This window comes from Zootoca vivipara, chromosome 2, assembly GCF_965207765.1.
Source record: "Zootoca vivipara chromosome 2, rZooViv2.hap1.1, whole genome shotgun sequence".
NCBI lineage: Eukaryota > Metazoa > Chordata > Lepidosauria > Squamata > Lacertidae > Zootoca > Zootoca vivipara.
Window position 1 is genome coordinate 120,299,476 of NC_142584.1, and position 17,361 is coordinate 120,316,836.

Sequence of the window (17,361 nt, forward strand, 5' to 3'; positions counted from 1 at the left end):
CCACCTCTTCGGTTTATTTCCCCATATACAAATGTCCTACGAATCAAATTTCCCTTTGATCCAAAAGAGAAATTTTGTCTCTGACAAATGTGAAGATAACCAAACATTTTGGATTCATATTACCAAATTCTCCTCTTAAAAGGGAAGATGGGCTACACATTTTGCCATTTTGATAGCACCAACTCAGTCTCATAAAGGATGCTTAGTTTAAAGCTGCTGAATGTGTTGCCTTGAGTGATTTATGGGGTGTCACTCTACCCTTAGAGCAGCTCTGAGGAAGGCATGCAGGACGTAATGGAGGAAGAAGGGACAGTCCAGCTGAAAAACAGGTCAGTAGATTCTCCACCTTCCTCTGCCCCACTCTCTTGTAGAACCAGGAGGAGCTTGAAAAGTGAAGAGCAGCTATGACTTCCGTAGTTTCAGGCTGCATGTACGCAACCCATCAGGGGAGGAGGGGAGGGGCCCCACTGTTGCTGCATGGTGAGCTCCTGTTCCTCTGTCCCAGCTCCTGCCAACCTGGCAGTTTGAAAGCATACCAGTGCAAGTAGATAAATAGGTACCACTGTGGCGGGAAGGCAAATGGTGTTTCTGTGTGCTCTGGTTTCCGTCATGGTGTTCCGTTGCCGCAGAAGCGGTTTAGTTATGCTGGCTACATTACTTGGAAAAGCTGTCTATGGGCAAACATTGGCTCCTTCAGCCTGAAAGTTGAGATGAGCACTGCACCCCATAGTTGATTTTAACTGGACTTAACCCTCCAGGGGACCTTTACCTTTTCCCACGAACGGTGTTCAAAACGCCAGGAGAGAGCTCCTGAGGGACATTCTTTATTCTTACTATTGTTTCTGTGTCCAAACACTCATCAGTGGAGTCCCCTTATCCAGATTTCTATAAGTGTTTTAAGGAGATCCTTGTCCCACCCTTTTTAATGGGATACTAGATGGTGATATGGTCCCTGAATCCTGGACCAGAATGGTGATAATCCCCCAAAGCAGGCAAGGACCCAGAGTCCTAAGTGTCCCATATCACTCCTAAGTCAGGAACAGAAAAATGTTTACACTGCTTATTATGGTGCGATGTAATAGGGGAATCACTTCATCACTTCACCTGGCTTGAGAGTAGTACATATGAAAAGGATCTAGGAGTCTTCGTAGACCACAAACTTGACATGAGTCAACAGTGTGATGCAGCAGCTAAAAAAGCCAATGCAATTATGGGCTGCAGCAATAGGAGTATAGCATGTAGATCAAGGGAAGTAATAGTACCACTGTATTCTGCCCTGGTCAGACCTCACCTGGAGTACTGTGTCCAGTTCTGGGCACCACAGTTCAAGAAGGATATTGACAAGCTGGAACGTGTCCAGAAGAGGGCAACCAAAATGGTCAAAGGCCTGGAAATGATGCCTTATGAGGAACGGCTTAAGGAGCTGGGTATGTTTAGCCTGGAGAAGAAAAGGTTAAGGGGTGATATGATAGCCATGTTCAAATATATAAAAGGATGTCATGTAGAGGAGGGAGAAAGGTTGTTTTCTGCTGCTCCAGAGAAGCGGACACGGAGCAATGGATTCAAACTACAAGAAAGAAGATTCCACCTAAACATTGGGAACAACTTCCTGACAGTAAGAGCTGTTCGGCAGTGGGATTTGCTACCAAGGATTGTGGTGGAGTCTCCTTTGGAGGTCTTTAAGCAGAGGCTTGACAGGCATATGTCAAGAATGCTTTGATGGTGTTTCCTGCTTGGCAGGGGGTTGGACTGGATGGCCCTTGTGGTCCCTTCCACCTCTATGATTCTGTATGTTCACCCAGACCAGGCAGGTCACTTACCGGGAAGGCAGATCTCAGATTCCATTAAATGGCTGCTCAATGTAATTAGAAATGCTAAGGCCTTCTGTCAGCCTGGGACTTATATCACGTTCAATGCCTTTAAGGCATTTGACTGTCTTGAGTGGCCGTATATTTTTCCTGTTTTGAAAGGATAACAGATAGGGAATAAGAAGGGTAGGGTTATGGACTTCCGGTTATGAAAGATGGCGAGCACCGCGGCTGTGCTGAGCTCATAGGGACCACCAGCGCCAACAGGGCTCTCTGGCTGGTCAAGTGGGAGCCAGGGCTGCCCAACACAAAGATTGAGAGGGCTGTGCGAAGCCCCCCCCTACCCCTTCCCCAATGACCTTGGCTCCACCAGGACTGGGATCACCCCAGCAGCAAACCAGTAGAGCTCAGACATCTGGAGGCCTCCAGAGCTGAGCAGGTAACACAGTGGAGCTGCCTGCCCCCCCAAAAAAAACATTTACCAGCCTCTGCCGCCATGGCCATCGAGAGAGCCTTTAATTTTAAACTATTTATTAGGAAGCCCCCACCCCACTTGTGTGTATGAGTGCGTAGGTCTGTGCGCACATGTGTATCTACAAACAGCCCCCCTTCAGCACACACTCTCCCTCTGGCCCCACCCCACCGGTCCCTTGTATCTCTGCTTGTTAAGTTTACCTGCTTCTTCTTTCCATGCTTTAAGCATGGTCTGTGTGAACTAGATATTAGATGGCCCACCAGCAATAAGACATCTTCCACCTCCTTGTGATATTTGTCAAGGGGTACCTTTTATGAGTGCAGAATCTACCAGAAGTTTCTAGAACATTCTGGGTCTTTAAGTTGCCTCCAAGATTCTCAAAGCACAGCTGGTGTTTACAGGATGTGTGTGTTATCTGAATTTCAATGCTATTTACTCTGGGGACAGCCTATATCTACTCTACTGGGTATATCTGTTATTTCTACCTTTTCTACTGGACTTTACATTTCATTTTGTAATTATTTCATACTGTGTGGTGTGTTTTTTACTGGTTGCAACTGGATGCGCTCTCAGGAGCTAAGTTTTGTAGCTGCTGAATTTAAGCATGAACTATATGGTTTTTGAACCTCAGCAAATTGCTACTGAAGAAACTCTGCATGTTTTTGATCTCAGGTAATTGCTCTTCGCTTTGCTTCCGCTACTTTGCTAATACAAGGAGATGGGGTGTCAGTACAGTATTTGGAGAGGGGGAACTTGGCGGTCTTTGAATTTTGCCATTCTTGGGAGGGTGTCCATTGTAGCCCTGCCCACAATCTTGATTCACTTTCAAAACTCTGGTTATGTTTGGATATTGCGTCTTGAATATCACTTTTGAAAACTGAAGTCAGAAGATCCGAAGCCTCACCTTTGTTCATTTTCAAGCCTTAATCCAACGCAGGGTATTTGAAACTTCCCACTTTGCGGACAAACGTCTCTCAGCCAGTAAAGCAAGATGAGCGCCGCAACCCCAGAGTCGTTCTCGACTGGACTTAACTGCCAGGGGTCCTTTACCTTTAAAGTGGGACTTCCTCCTAGACATGTACAGGCATGTAGGATTCAATTCAAAGTGGATTGACTACATTTTCCTTCAACATTACAGGAAGGGATAAATAAAGTGTGTTGGCATCACAATATCAGCATCACATTTCTTTCATTTGGCAATGCTCCAAAGTGCTTAGCTTTTGAACTTGCCATTTAAATTGTTTAATCATGTTGGAAGCTCCTGTTTCAAAAAGAAAATAAGAAAATACTGTACGATGGCAGAGGAGCCCTCCCTGTGCTTCAATGGGAACTGGATGTGGCAGCGCTGCCTTTTGCCTCCTGCTCTTTGGGTCCCCTAGGGAAATTGCGTGCGCACACATACACCCATGCTCCATTGACTGTGGTGAGGTTTCTGCAGGGAAATCAGGATTAAAAAGTGGTGCCCGGGGGGGGGGGGAGTGCTTGTTTCTGAGCATCTATTCTGCTCCAGGATTCCTTTGACCACTCCAATTAAAGGCGTCCCCAACACCTTCTTTCCCTCCTCTTCCTCCTCCTAATATATTATTCCTGAATTTGGACATTCCCATATGTTCAGGTCAGTTCAGGTCACACAAATATGTTTCCCACTATCTAGGTGCCCAAGTAGAGAGAGAAGATTCATCTGATCTTCTAACCCAAAAGCTGGAGGTTATTGAACTGCTTGACAGCCTAGGACTGCAAGAAGCCAAGACAGTAGGAACCAATGGTTACTGGCTTTCCAAAGAGTGAAAATGAGTCTAAACCAGGCACCCCCAAACTGTGGCCCTCCAGATGTTTTGGACTACAATTCCCATCTTCCCCGACCACTGGTCCTGTTAGCTAGGGATCATGGGAGTTGTGGGCCAAAACATCTGGAGGGCCACAGTTTGGGGATGCCTGGTCTAAACTATAGCGAACCCAACCGCTCAATTGTCCTGGGATAGCTCAGTTGGCAGAGCTCGAGGCTCCTAATCTCAGGGTTGTGAGTTCAAGTCCCACAAAAAAGTTTATTATTATTATTATTGGGCAAAAAGATTCATGCATTGCAGGGGGTTGGACTTGATGGCCCTCGGGGGTCCCTTCCAACTCTGCAGTTCTATGATTAAGCACCAGTCACCCGCTAACTGCCCCCTATTAAATATAGTGTGCACATCTCACTGTATGCAAACTACAAAAATCTATACAATTTACCACAGTTTATCTTGCAGTGAGTGAATATTGTCCCGGGCAGAGGTTGAACAAACAACAAGGAGAGTTTTATTAATAAAAATAAGTTTTTGAAAGAAAGTGGGTCAGGAAATGTGTTCTCCCGGGTAGAAGTCAACTTATTTTCTTAAACTATAAATTGCCTCAGGCTTAAACACAGGTTTACAGTCAGTTTCTCTTAAACTCTCTTCACTAAAAAAAAAAAAGAGAGAAAAGTTTTTCCCCAGCTCCCCCTCTCTAAGCAACCCCACTGCTGAGGTAATTCCAAGATGGCATAACAGACCCAAGGGATCCCCTTCTCCCTTGTGACTGGTTTTGGGGGGGGGTCTTCTCTCCCTAGAAGAACTGCCCCCTCCAGACTGGAAGGAGACCCAGGGGGAGCCTGAATCTCCCCAGGATCTGCTTCTCCTGCCTCAGAGTCAGCCCTCCCAGGACACCCCTGTCAGTAGACCTTCCCCAGACCCCCAACCGGGTCTCCCTCTCCAGGCTGAGAGGGTCTTTCCTTTCAGTATGAACAGTCTCCTGAGGGTGGGTGTTCAACTCAAATCAGAACCAGTTCTCCCTCAGACAAATCCTATCCCCCCCCCCAACTCCCAAAAATCCCTCTCCATCTTCTCTCAAATCAAACTCTCCCTCAGAAATGGTTCCTTTTATTTTCCCTCCAAAAGTGCAGTTGTCCAATCAGAGAGAGGCTCCATCCCTCTGGTGGAATTTCTGGGGGACTGAAATTGCCAGACTCTGGCTCTGCTGTCAGTCACACTTCTGCCTGACAACAACCAGTACAGGTCAGCTGTGGGCAATTTCTGTCCCTCATCACAACCACCAGACCTACTAAAGGTCAATACTTTGTAAGGAAAACTTAATGAATCTGTAATCTCCATGTATCTACATCGCCTTGGGTTTCACAATATAGCAGTTCTAAGAGCAGAGCCCCTTCATGGATCACTGCCTTGTCGTGGCGAAGGGGCTTAAATAACTTAGAGAAGTTATGTTTTGACCAAACGTGATCCACCTGGAGAAGGAACTGGCAAGCCACTCCAGTATCCCTGCCAAGAAAACTCCATGGACAAAGACAACAGGCATATAAAAGTTATGACGCTGGAAGATGAGCCCCTCAGGTCGGAAGGCGTCCAACATGCTACTGAGGAAGAGCGGAGGACAAGTACAAGTATATTCAGAGCTGATGAAGCGGCTGGGCCAAAGCCGAAAGGACGCTCAGTTGCGGATATGCCTGGAAGCGAAAGGAAAGTCCGATGCTGTAAAGAAAAATATTGCATAGGAACCTGGAATGTAAGAACCATGGATAGAGGTAAGCTGGATGTGGTAAAAAATGAGATGGCAAGAATAAATATTGACATCCTGGGCATCAGTGAACTAAAATGGAAGGGAATGGGTGAATTCAGTTCGGGTGACTATCATATCTACTACTGTGGGCAAGAATCCCGTAAAAGAAATGGAGTGGCCCTCATAGTCAACAAAAGAGTGGCAAAAGCTGTAATGGGATGCAATCTCAAAAATGACAGAATGATCTCGATACGAATCCAAGGCAGACCTTTTAACATCACAGTAATCCAAGTTTATGCACCAACTACCGGTGCTGAAGAAAGTGAAATTGACCAGTTCTATGAAGACTTACAACACCTTCTAGAAATGACACCAAAGAAGGATGTTCTTCTCATTACAGGGGATTGGAATGCTAAAGTAGGGAATCAAGAGATAAAAGGAACAACTGGCAAGTTTGGCCTTGGAGTTCAAAATGAAGCAGGGCAAAGGCTAATAGAGTTCTGTCAAGAGAACAAGCTGGTCATCACAAACACTCTCTTCCAACAACACAAGAGACGACTCTACACATGGATATCACCAAATGGGCAGCATCGAAATCAGATTGATTATATTCTCTGCAGCCAAAGATGGAGAAGCTCTATAAGGTCAGCAAAAACAAGACCTGGAGCTGACTGTAACTCAGATCATCACCTTCTTATAGCAAAATTCCAGCTTAAACTGAAGAAAGTAGGAAAAACCACTGGGCCAGTAAGATACAATCTAAATCAAATCCCTTATGAATACACAGTGGAAGTGAGGAACAGGTTTAAGGATTTAGATTTGGTGGACAGAATGCCGGAAGAACTATGGATGGAGGCTCGTAACATTATACAGGAGGCAGCAACGAAAACCATCCCAAGGAAAAGGAAATGCAAGAAAGCAAAATGGCTGTCCAACGAGGCCTTACAAATAGCGGAGGAGAGGAGGCAAGCAAAATGCAAGGGAGATAGGGAAAGATACAGGAAACTGAATGCAGATTTCCAAAAAACAGCAAGGAGAGACAAGAGGGTCTTCTTAAATGAGCAATGCAAAGAAATAGAGGAAAACAATAGAATGGGGAAAACCAGAGATCTGTTCAAGAAAATTGGAGACATGAAAGGAGCATTTCGTACAAAGATTACCATAAGCAAGGACAAAAGTGGTAAGGACCTAACAGAAGCAGAAGACATCAAGAAGAGGTGGCAAGAATACACAGAGCAGTTATACCAGAAAGATATGGAGGTCTCGTACACCCCAGGTAGTGTGGTTGCTGACCTTGAGCCAGACATCTTGGAGAGTGAAGTCAAATGGGCCTTAGAAAGCACTGCTAATAACAAGGCCAGTGGAAGTGATGATATTCCAGCTGAACTGTTTAAAATTTTAAAAGATGATGCTGTTAAGGTGCTACACCCAATATGCCAGCAAGTTTGGAAAACTCAGCAATGGCCAGAGGATTGGAGAAGATCAGTCTACATCCCAATTCCAAAGAAGGGCAGTGCCAAAGAATGCTCCAACTACCGCACAATTGCGCTCATTTCACACGCTAGCAAGGTTATGCTTAAAATTCTACAAGGCAGGCTTAAGCAGTATGTGGACCGAGAACTCCCAGAAGTGCAAGCTGGATTTCGAAAAGGCAGAGGAACCAGAGACCAAATAACAAACATGCGCTGGATTATGGAGAAAGCTAGAGAGTTCCAGAAAAACGTCTACTTCTGCTTCATTGACTATGCAAAAGCCTTTGACTGTGTCGACCACAGCAAACTATGGCAAGTTCTTAAAGAAATGGGAGTGCCTGATCACCTCATCTGTCTCCTGAGAAATCTCTATGTGGGACAAGAAGCTACAGTCAGAACTGGATATGGAACAACTGATTGGTTCAAAATTGGGAAAGGAGTACGACAAGGTTGTATATTGTCTCCCTGCTTATTTAACTTATATGCAGAATTCATCATGCGAAAGGCTGGACTAGATGAATCCCAAGCCGGAATTAAGATTGCTGGAAGAAATATCAACAACCTCAGATATGCAGATGACACAACCTTGATGGCAGAAAACGAGGAGGAATTAAAGAACCTTTTAATGAGGGTGAAAGAGGAGAGCGCAAAATATGGTCTGAAGCTCAACATCAAAAAAACCAAGATCATGGCCACTGGTCCCATCACCTCCTGGCAAATAGAAGGGGAAGAAATGGAGGCAGTGAGAGATTTCACCTTCTTGGGCTCCTTGATCACTTCAGATGGTGACAGCAGTCACGAAATTAAAAGACGCCTGCTTCTTGGGAGAAAAGCAATGACAAACCTAGACAGCATCTTAAAAAGCAGAGACATCACCTTGCCGACAAAGGTCCGTATAGTTAAAGCTATGGTTTTCCCAGTAGTGATGTATGGAAGTGAGAGCTGGACCATAAAGAAGGCTGATCGCCGAAGAATTGATGCTTTTGAATTATGGTGCTGGAGGAGACTCTTGAGAGTCCCGTGGACTGCAAGAAGATCAAACCTATCCATTCTTAAGGAAATCAGCCCTGAGTGCTCCCTGGAAGGACAGATCGTGAAGCTGAGGCTCCAATACTTTGGCCACCTCATGAGAAGAGAAGAATCCTTGGAAAAGACCCTGATGTTGGGAAAGATGGAGGGCACTAGGAGAAGGGGACGACAGAGGACGAGATGGTTGGACAGTGTTCTCGAAGCTACGGACATGAGTTTGACCAAACTGCGGGAGGCAGTACAAGACAGGAGTGCCTGGCGTGCTATGGTCCATGGGGTCACGAAGAGTCGGACACGACTAAACGACTAAACAACAACAACAAAATGTATGGGAAAGTCACAGCTCAGGGAGCTAAAACTGTTCTTCTGTCCGTTATTTTGGGTATCCTGGTGTCTTGCTGTCTTAGGATTTACATACAGGTAGGTAGCCGTGTTGGTCTGAGTCAAAGCAAAATTTAAAAAGTCCTTCAGTAGCACCTTAAAGACCAACAACTAAGTTTTTATTTTGGTATGAGCTTTCATGTGCATGCACACTTCTTCAGATACACTGAAACAGAATAGCCAGACCCTTATGTATATTCAGAGGGTGGTGGGCCTGGGATGAACAGAGACATAGGATTCTTATCTCATTATGCATGATCAAGCTTTCTTTTGCACCTCAGCCTTTGCTTTTCCCAGCAAGACCAATTGCAGTCATTAACAGTCGTTAACAGCGAAAGTTCATACCAAAATAAAAACTTAGTTGGTCTTTAAGGTGCTACTGAAGGAATTTTTTTATTTAGCCATCAACAGGTTTACCACTCCTATCAGCCCACCACCCATTCCCACCCACCCCCCCCACCCTCTGAATATACGTAAGGGTCTGGCTATTCTGTTTCAGAGTATCTGAAGAAGTGTGCATGCACACGAAAGCTCATACCAAAATAAAAACTTAGTTGTTGGTCTTTAAGGTGCTACTGAAGGATTTTTTTTTATTTTGTTGGGTTTACATTTCACTCATTTATTGCCACAACCAGACCTTTAGAAAGTCCTTTGCTTACCATTCCAATAGCTCCCAACGCCTGGGAAGAACACTCAAGGGAAGAAGAGTCACATAAATTTTCTATTTCTAAACTTTTTAAACATAGTTTGAAAGATAAGCAGGTGGGAGTCAGGGTTGAGAAGTCCACGTAGCCTAGAAATTATTAGAGCACTGATACATAGCTTCCATCACAGAAAGTAAAATGAAGGTATAACAAAGGTACATATGTTTCATTCACTGTTAAGTTATATGAATTCTATCATATGCAAAATAGGTTAACTACGGTAATTTTACAACAGGTAGATTGCCGTGTTGGTCTGCCGTAGTGAAAACAAAATAAAAAAGAAAAATAATTCCTTCCAGTAGCACCTTAGGGACCAACTAAGATATCTGAAGAAGTGTGCATGCACATGAAAGCTCATACCAATAACAAACTTAGTTGGTCTCTAAGGTGCTACTGGAAGGAATGTTTTTAATTTTATAACAGACACACCAGTTCAGTCTCGGGTTGCAAGAGTTGGGGGCAGATACAGAAGGCAGATCCAGCCCCGCCCCCCATAGAGAAACAAGGCTGCAGCAACTGGTCTAGAACACTCTTCCCCTCCAAGCCTTTTTAATGGATCCTTCTCTAGGACTTGGAGGAACCACAGACTCTCGGGAAGGATACCCCGGAGCCCCTCTGGAGAAGTTATTAAAGGTAAAGGTAAAGGTACCCCTGACCGTTAGGTCCAGTCACGGACGATTCTGGGGTTGCAGCGCTCATCTCGCTCTATAGGCCGAGGGAGCTGGCATTTGTCTCCAGATAGCTTCCGGGTCAGGTGGCCAGCATGATTAAGCCGCTTCTGGCGAACCAGAGCAGTGCACGGAAACGCCATTTACCTTCCCGCCGGAGCACTTTGAAGTGCTTTTGAACTGCTAGGTTGGCAGGAGCTGGGACTGAACAACGGGAGCTCACCCCAATGCGGGGATTCGAACCGCCAACCTTCTGATCGGCAAGCCCTAGGCTCAGTGGTTCAGACCACAGTGTCACCTGCGTCCTGGAGAAGTTATGGACAGCACCCAAAGCAGAATTACCCACCAAAGGCCATTTTTCTCTCTCTCCACAATTAATTTATCAATTATAAAAACTACAGAAGGTCTTTATGCACATAAGAAGATAGCCTCACTCTTTCTGTGTCTTCATTGTTCATTTAGTGTAATTAGAACCATGGGTGCTATTCGCCTGTTCCTGTACTATCAATTTAACCAACCCTGCTTACAAAGCATCACAACTTTAACCCTCTGTTTTCCTCAAAGCTCTATTAGCAATACCAAAACACCAACATTTCCAACTCTCTCTACTGAAGACCGAACTTCAGTTGACTCAAAGAGCACCAAACAACACCACTAGCATTTCAGGTTTACAGCTCATGACATTTTATATTGCATTCATAATTGTGAGACATTACCTTCATTACTTGAATACATGGCTAAAAATTTACATGCAGGCACCAGAACTTCACATATACTCTATGCATCTAATGGTTGATGTATATTAAGATCTGCAGTCAAACTGAAGCTCCTTCCACACTCCATGCATTTAAATGGTTTCTTCCCATTCAAATTCACTAATGTTTCACTCTGACTGAAGCTCTTTCCATACTCCATATATTTAAATGATTTCTCGCTGGTGTAAGTCTATTGATGTTTTCTTTGTACTCCACTATCAGTAAGCTGTTCGCACACACAATCCTCACATATAAATGCTTTTTTTTCCTGCTGTGAATGTTATCTGGTATCTTTAAAATGTCCACTTTGACCGAGGCTCTTTCCACACTCCATACATTTAAATGGTTATTCTCTGGTGTGAGTTCGCTGGTGATTCTTAAGGTGTACACTTTGACGGAAGCGCTTTCCACACTCCATACATTTAAATGGTTTCCCCTTTGTGTGAGTCCGTAGATGGCTTCCAAGGGCTCCACTTTGACTGAAGCTCTTTCCACACTCCAAGCATTTAAATGGTTTCTTTCCTGTGTGAGTTTGCTGATGTAATGTAAGGTTTCCACTACGAGTAAAGCTCTTTCCACACTCCATACATTTAAATGGTTTCTCCCCTGTGTGAGTTCTTAGGTGTCTTTTATAATTTCCACTTTGACTGAAGCTCTTTCCACACTCTATACAGTTATATGGGTTCTCCCCTGTGTGCGTTCTTTGGTGCAGTCTAAGGTTTCCACTATTCCTGAAGCTCTTTCCACACTCTGTACATTTAAATGGTTTCTCCCCTGTGTGAGTTCTTTGGTGACTTCTATAATTTCCACTTTGACTAAAGCTCTTTCCACACTCTATACAGTTATATGGGTTCTCCCCTGTGTGAGTTATTTTGTGCAGTCTAAGGTTTTTGGCTGAAGTGAAGCTCTTTCCACATTCCATACATTTAAATGGTTTATCCCCTGTGTGAATTCGTTGATGTATTCTAAGGGTTCCACTATGACCAAAGCTCTTTCCACACTCTATACATTTAAATGGTTTCTCCCCTGTGTGAGTTCTTTGGTGTGTTCTATAATTCCCACTTTGACTGAAGCTCTTTCCACACTCTATACAGTTATATGGGTTCTCCCCTGTGTGAGTTTTCTGATGTGATCTAAGGCTTCCACTTTGATTGAAGCTCTTTCCACATTCCATGCATTTAAATGTATTCTCTGTGTGAGTTTTCTGATGTGATCTAAGGTTTCCACTTTGACTGAAGCTCTTTCCACATTCCATACATTTAAATGGTTTCTTTCCTGTGTGAGTTTGCTGATGTATTGTAAGGGTATCCCTACGACCAAAGCTCTTTCCACATTCCATACATTTAAATGGTTTCTCCCCTGTGTGAGTTTTTTTATGTGTTCTATAATTTCCACTTTGACTGAAGCTCTTTCCACAATCTACACATTTATATGGTTTCTCCCCAGTGTGAGTTCTTTGGTGCAGTCTAAGGTTTTCATTTGCACTGAAGCTCCTACCACACTCCATGCATTTAAATGGTTTCTCCCCAGTGTGAGTTATTTGATGGATTCTAAGTGCTCCACGCTGACTGAAGCTCTTTCTACACTCCATACATTTAAATGGTTTCTGTCCCTTGGGAGTTTGTTGATGTTTCCTAAGAGTTTTGCTCCAGTTTAAGCTCTTTTTGCACTCCATAGATGGTTTCTCTTCTGTTGAGTTCATTATTGTAAACTCAGTGTTCACACTGACAGAAGCACATTATATAGATTTTAACGTTGTCTACATTTGTTGTTGTTTAGATGTTTAGTCGTGTCTGACTCTTCGTGACCCTATGGGTCAGAGCATGCCATTGTCTCTTCAGAATTCGGATCGCCTTCTCCTTTGGGGAGAAAGAAAATCCTTTTAGGGTTTCAAGGAAGAGGGAAAAGGAACTTAACACAAAGTGAGTCTAATTAACACCACCGTCTTTTTTTCAAAGCATCTCCTAGATTCTCCCCTCTGCTCTCTATGTCTCCCTGAGGAAGTATGGCCAGGGAATGGGCCACCTGATCTCATGCCTGTTTTGTGATACAGAACTATCTCAGTGGAAATTGTCTGTCCAGGACTCTCTCACTTTCCTTTCTCCTTTGGAATGGGGTGGCTAAGTGAATATGTGTGACACTGAAAAAGCTGAATTCTAACGGTCAAAACTTTCAGAGGTAAATATCCTTTGTATGGAACCAATTGTATGGAAGTTGTCAACTGGATAACAAAATGGATTATGTTTACTAAATGTGGCCAGTCTGGGCAGCTCCTAACAGAATTTTAAAAACACGATAAAACATCAAAAAACTTCCGATGGAGATTAAATGAAAATTTACTTGACGATCAAGAGATAGAAGAGAAAGCAAAGAAGACATTGATTGATTACTTTATAATTAATAGAAACCAAGAAACAAAAAAAAGCATAATATGGGATGCAAGTAAGGCAGTAATGAGAGGGTTTTTCATTCAACAGAATAGTATAAAGAAAAAGTTGAGAGAAGAAAAAATGGAGCTATTAAATCAAATAATAGAGAACGAGAAAAAGCTAACCAAATAAAACAAATGATGTAAAGATAAGCCAAAATATTAAAATGCTACAAAGTCAATTCTCATTGATTTTTAACCAGAAAATGGAATGGAAAATTAAAATGATGAGGCAAATTGTTTTTGAACATGCTAACAAAACAGGAAAATGGTTGGCATTGCAAATTAAGAAAGGAAATTTCAGAATACGATCAATAAAATTAGAGTGGATGAAAAAAGAAATATGTGAATAGGCTTCCTCGTGAGAAAAGGGAAAACTTGGCAGCTATGCTGAATGAACCAATAGAAGAAATTTTTTTGAAAGCAATTAAAAATCTAAAAAGTGGGAACCAGGACCGGGACCGGATGGATTCATGGCAAAATATTACAAAAAACTGAGTCACACCCTACTGGTACCTTTTAAAGAAGTAATGAACGGTATATTAAGAGAAGGAAAAGTGCTGGAGACGTGGAGAGAAGCATATATTGCATTGGTACCTAAACCTGATTCAGATTTATTGCAGGTTAAAAATTATAGGCCGATTTCACTACTAAATAAGGACTACAAAATATTTGCTAGCATTCTAGCAAATAGGTTAAAGATGGTATTGAATGAGACAATCCATGAAGATCAAGGAGGTTTTCTTCCTGGCAGACAGATGAAGGGTAACATAAGAAATGTTGTAAACATTATCAAATATCTAACAGCCAGGAATGAAAAGCAAGCAGCACTGATTTTTGTAGATGCACAGGGGGTCTTTGATAATATATCTTGGGAATTTATGATGAAAAATCTGGAGGTAATGGGTTTAGGACAAAGGTTTATAAGAAGTATAAAAGCGATATATTTGGAGCAAAAAATGAAACTTATACTGAATAACATCTTGACCGAAAACATTGAAATTGCTAAAGGTACAAGACAACAAGGGTGCCCATTGTCACCATTATTATATATATCGGTACTTGAAGTCCTTCTAAAGACAATCAGGAAGACAGAAGGAATTAAAGGAATTACGGTCGGAAGAAAGGAACATAAAGTGAAAGCCTTTGCCGATGACTTGGTACTGACAATAGAAGAACCACGAGACAGTGCTAAGATAGTACTAGAGGAAATTGAAGAATATGGACGAATTGCAGGTTTTAAACTAAAGAGAAAAAAGACCAAAATGTTAGCTAAAAACATGGACAAAGTAACGATAGAAAAGATTCAAGAACAAACAAATATAGAGGTGGTCAAAAAATTAAATATTTGGGAATTTGGTTAACTTCAAAGAACATTAATTTATTTCAAGATAATTATATAACGGACACGACTAAACGACTAAACCAGCGTTTCTCAACTGCAAGTGCCCGCGTCGTGACCCGGCTGGCTTCCTTTCCGGCGGGTCAGTGCTGGGTATTGGCGGCCGCCAGGCACGTAACAATGCAAATCGCCCTTCTCGTCGCCGCACGTTGTGGCAAAATTTAGACAAACTAAACTAAAATTTAGACAAACTTAAAGAAGCTGGCTGGATGAGCTCAACCTGAAACTTGCTGAGCAAAGGATTGTGCTGGCAGAGAAATCAGCGGCTTGTGAAGCCTTATTACAGGAGATTGCAACCAACACAGCAATTGGCAAGTGTTTCTTACAGTCATAATTATATAGTCAATATAGGGCGGCACAGAGTTAAATTTTTTAACTTTGTTAATGGTGGTGTGCCTCGTGATTTTTTTCATGGAACAAGTGTGCCTTGGCCCAAAAAAGGTTGAGAAACACTGGACTAAACAACAACAATATAATGGTGTGGAACAAAATAGAGACTTGGAAGTGTGGGATACTTTTGGGTAGGATATCTGTAATCAAAATGAATGTGCTTGCAAAGATGTTGCTCTTGTTCCAATCAATTCCAATAATTAAGGGGACAGGCATATTTAAAGAATGACAAAAGATAATTTCAAGATATATCTTGCAGGGAAAGAAACTGATAATTAAATTAAAATTATTAACAGATAGCAAAGAAAGAGGTGGCTTTGCTCTGCCAGACTTGAAGTTGTATTATGAAGCAGTCTCCCTCTGTTGGTTAAAGGGATGGATGTTACAGGAAAAAAATAGATTTACTAGACTCAGAAGGACATAACAACAGATTTGGCGTATTTATGGTATGATAGTATGGGACAGATATAAAAATCTATTGGAAAGGAAAACACCTTGGTGTTATCACCGTTAGAAGCGATGAGTGTTAAGAAAGTAAATACTGTATGTTGTATTTAATAAATAGTATAATATTTAGGGAAGAAGATAGAGGTTTTTGGTATTGAGTTAGGAGTTAGATTTTATAAAATAGAATATGATTTTAAAAGAGAAAATGTTATAAAGGAATTAATTAAAGGTGGTTGTGCTAGGAGCTAGATTATATAAGATAGAATGTTAAGAGTAAATAATGTTATTTTAAAGAAAGATAGAAGAGGATAAGAAAGTAGGTATAGATAATGTTACATAAGAAACTGTCAACTAGGAGAGAAAATGAATTCCAGAAGGAAGAGTTCGAGGGAAGTCACCCCAATACTCCAAAATGATGGTAACAAATGGAAATTAAAACCATGAGGAGGTGAAATGATTTGTTAATGATTGGCTACATTACTATCAAATTAATGAGATGTTTAAGGATGATATGAAGAAAAATGGATTTGTAAATATAAAATCAAAATTTGAAATAGAAATATTGAATATTAATTATAAAATATTGTCAAAAATGTACAAAATATTGCTGGAATGGCAGTTGAAAGATGAAGAGGTCGGTAATGATTCATTGGGCTAAAGATTTTGGATATAATATAATGCTAGAAGATTGGGAAAAACTATGGAAAGAAGGAATAAAATTTACAGCGTGTAATGCTTTAAGAGAAAATGTTATTAAAATGATGTACAGATGGCACATTACACTGGTCAAACTAGCCAAACTTTATAAAGGAGATAATAAATGTTGGAAATGTAAGGAAAAGGAAGGTACCTTTTACCATATGTGGTGGGAATGCAAGAAAGTGAAATGCTTGTGGGACATGATATATATAATCAAATTTTAAAAATGTTCGGGACCATAGCTGCCAAGTTTTCCCTTTTCTCGCGAGGAAGCCTATTCAGCATAAGGGAATTTCCCTTAAAAAAAGGGAGAACTTGGCAGCTATGTTCGGGACTAGCAGTTCATCAAAGTTTGGACTAAATTTGTAAACTATCTGAAAGACAATTGTACTCAATTAAATACGTTGATAGGATTGCAAGAAGCTTTGTTAAATAAAGATATAAAAATAATTGTAGAAATGAAATTTTAATGATATATTTTGGGTGTTATGGTAAAAAAAAAAAGCAATGGTTAGTGAAAATGCAGAAATTTGAATTGAAAAATAGAAAATCATAAGGAAGATTTGAAGGAAGTCATGGCCTTAAAAAGCCAAAAAGTATTATATTTGAGGAGAGATTGTATTTAAAAGTATTGAAAAGAATTATTGTAAAATAAATAAAAATGTGTTGGCAAAAAACAACAACATCAAAGATTAAAAACTTCCCTAAACAGGGCTGCCTTCAGATGGATTGACGATATGACAACACTCACAAGGGATGGATGGATGACTTATAGACTTAGACTTTGTTTGGAGAAACCTATTGACATGTGGAATGAGTTCATAGAGAATAGAAAGGTAAAGGTAAAGGTACCTCTGACCATTAGGTCCAGTCGCAGATGACTCTGGGGTTGCGGCGCTCATCTCGCTCTATAGGTCGAGGGAGCTGGCGTTTGTCCGCACACAGCTTCCGGGTCATGTGGCCAGCATGACTAACCTGATTCTGGTGAACCAGAGCAGCACACGGAAACACCGTATACCTTCCTGCCGGAGCAGTACCTATTTAGCTACTTACACTTGACATGCTTTTGAACTGCTAGGTGGGCAGGAGCTGGGACTGAGCAATGGGAGCTCACCCCGTCGCAGGGATTCAAACCACCAATTTTCTGATTGGCAAGCCCTAGGCTCTGTGGTTTA

General features: G+C 41.8%; 1 protein-coding gene across 5 annotated transcripts in view; it reads right to left on the minus strand.

Annotated features, from left to right (window-relative positions):
- Positions 1-10,725: 10,725 nt before the first annotated feature.
- The window catches only part of LOC132591139 (uncharacterized), a 38,207-nt gene continuing 31,571 nt past the window's right edge, over positions 10,726-17,361 (minus strand). For 4 of the 5 annotated variants that reach the window (XM_088664132.1, XM_088664130.1, XM_088664128.1 and 1 more), the window contains one exon: positions 10,726-12,679. In XM_088664132.1, the coding sequence (XP_088520258.1) occupies positions 11,167-12,522 (1,356 nt within the window). In that variant the 5' untranslated portion in view covers positions 12,523-12,679 and the 3' untranslated portion in view covers positions 10,726-11,166. Of the gene's footprint in view, positions 12,680-17,038; positions 17,209-17,361 lie in introns of all 5 variants that reach the window. The other variant, XM_088664131.1, reaches the window with a different exon arrangement.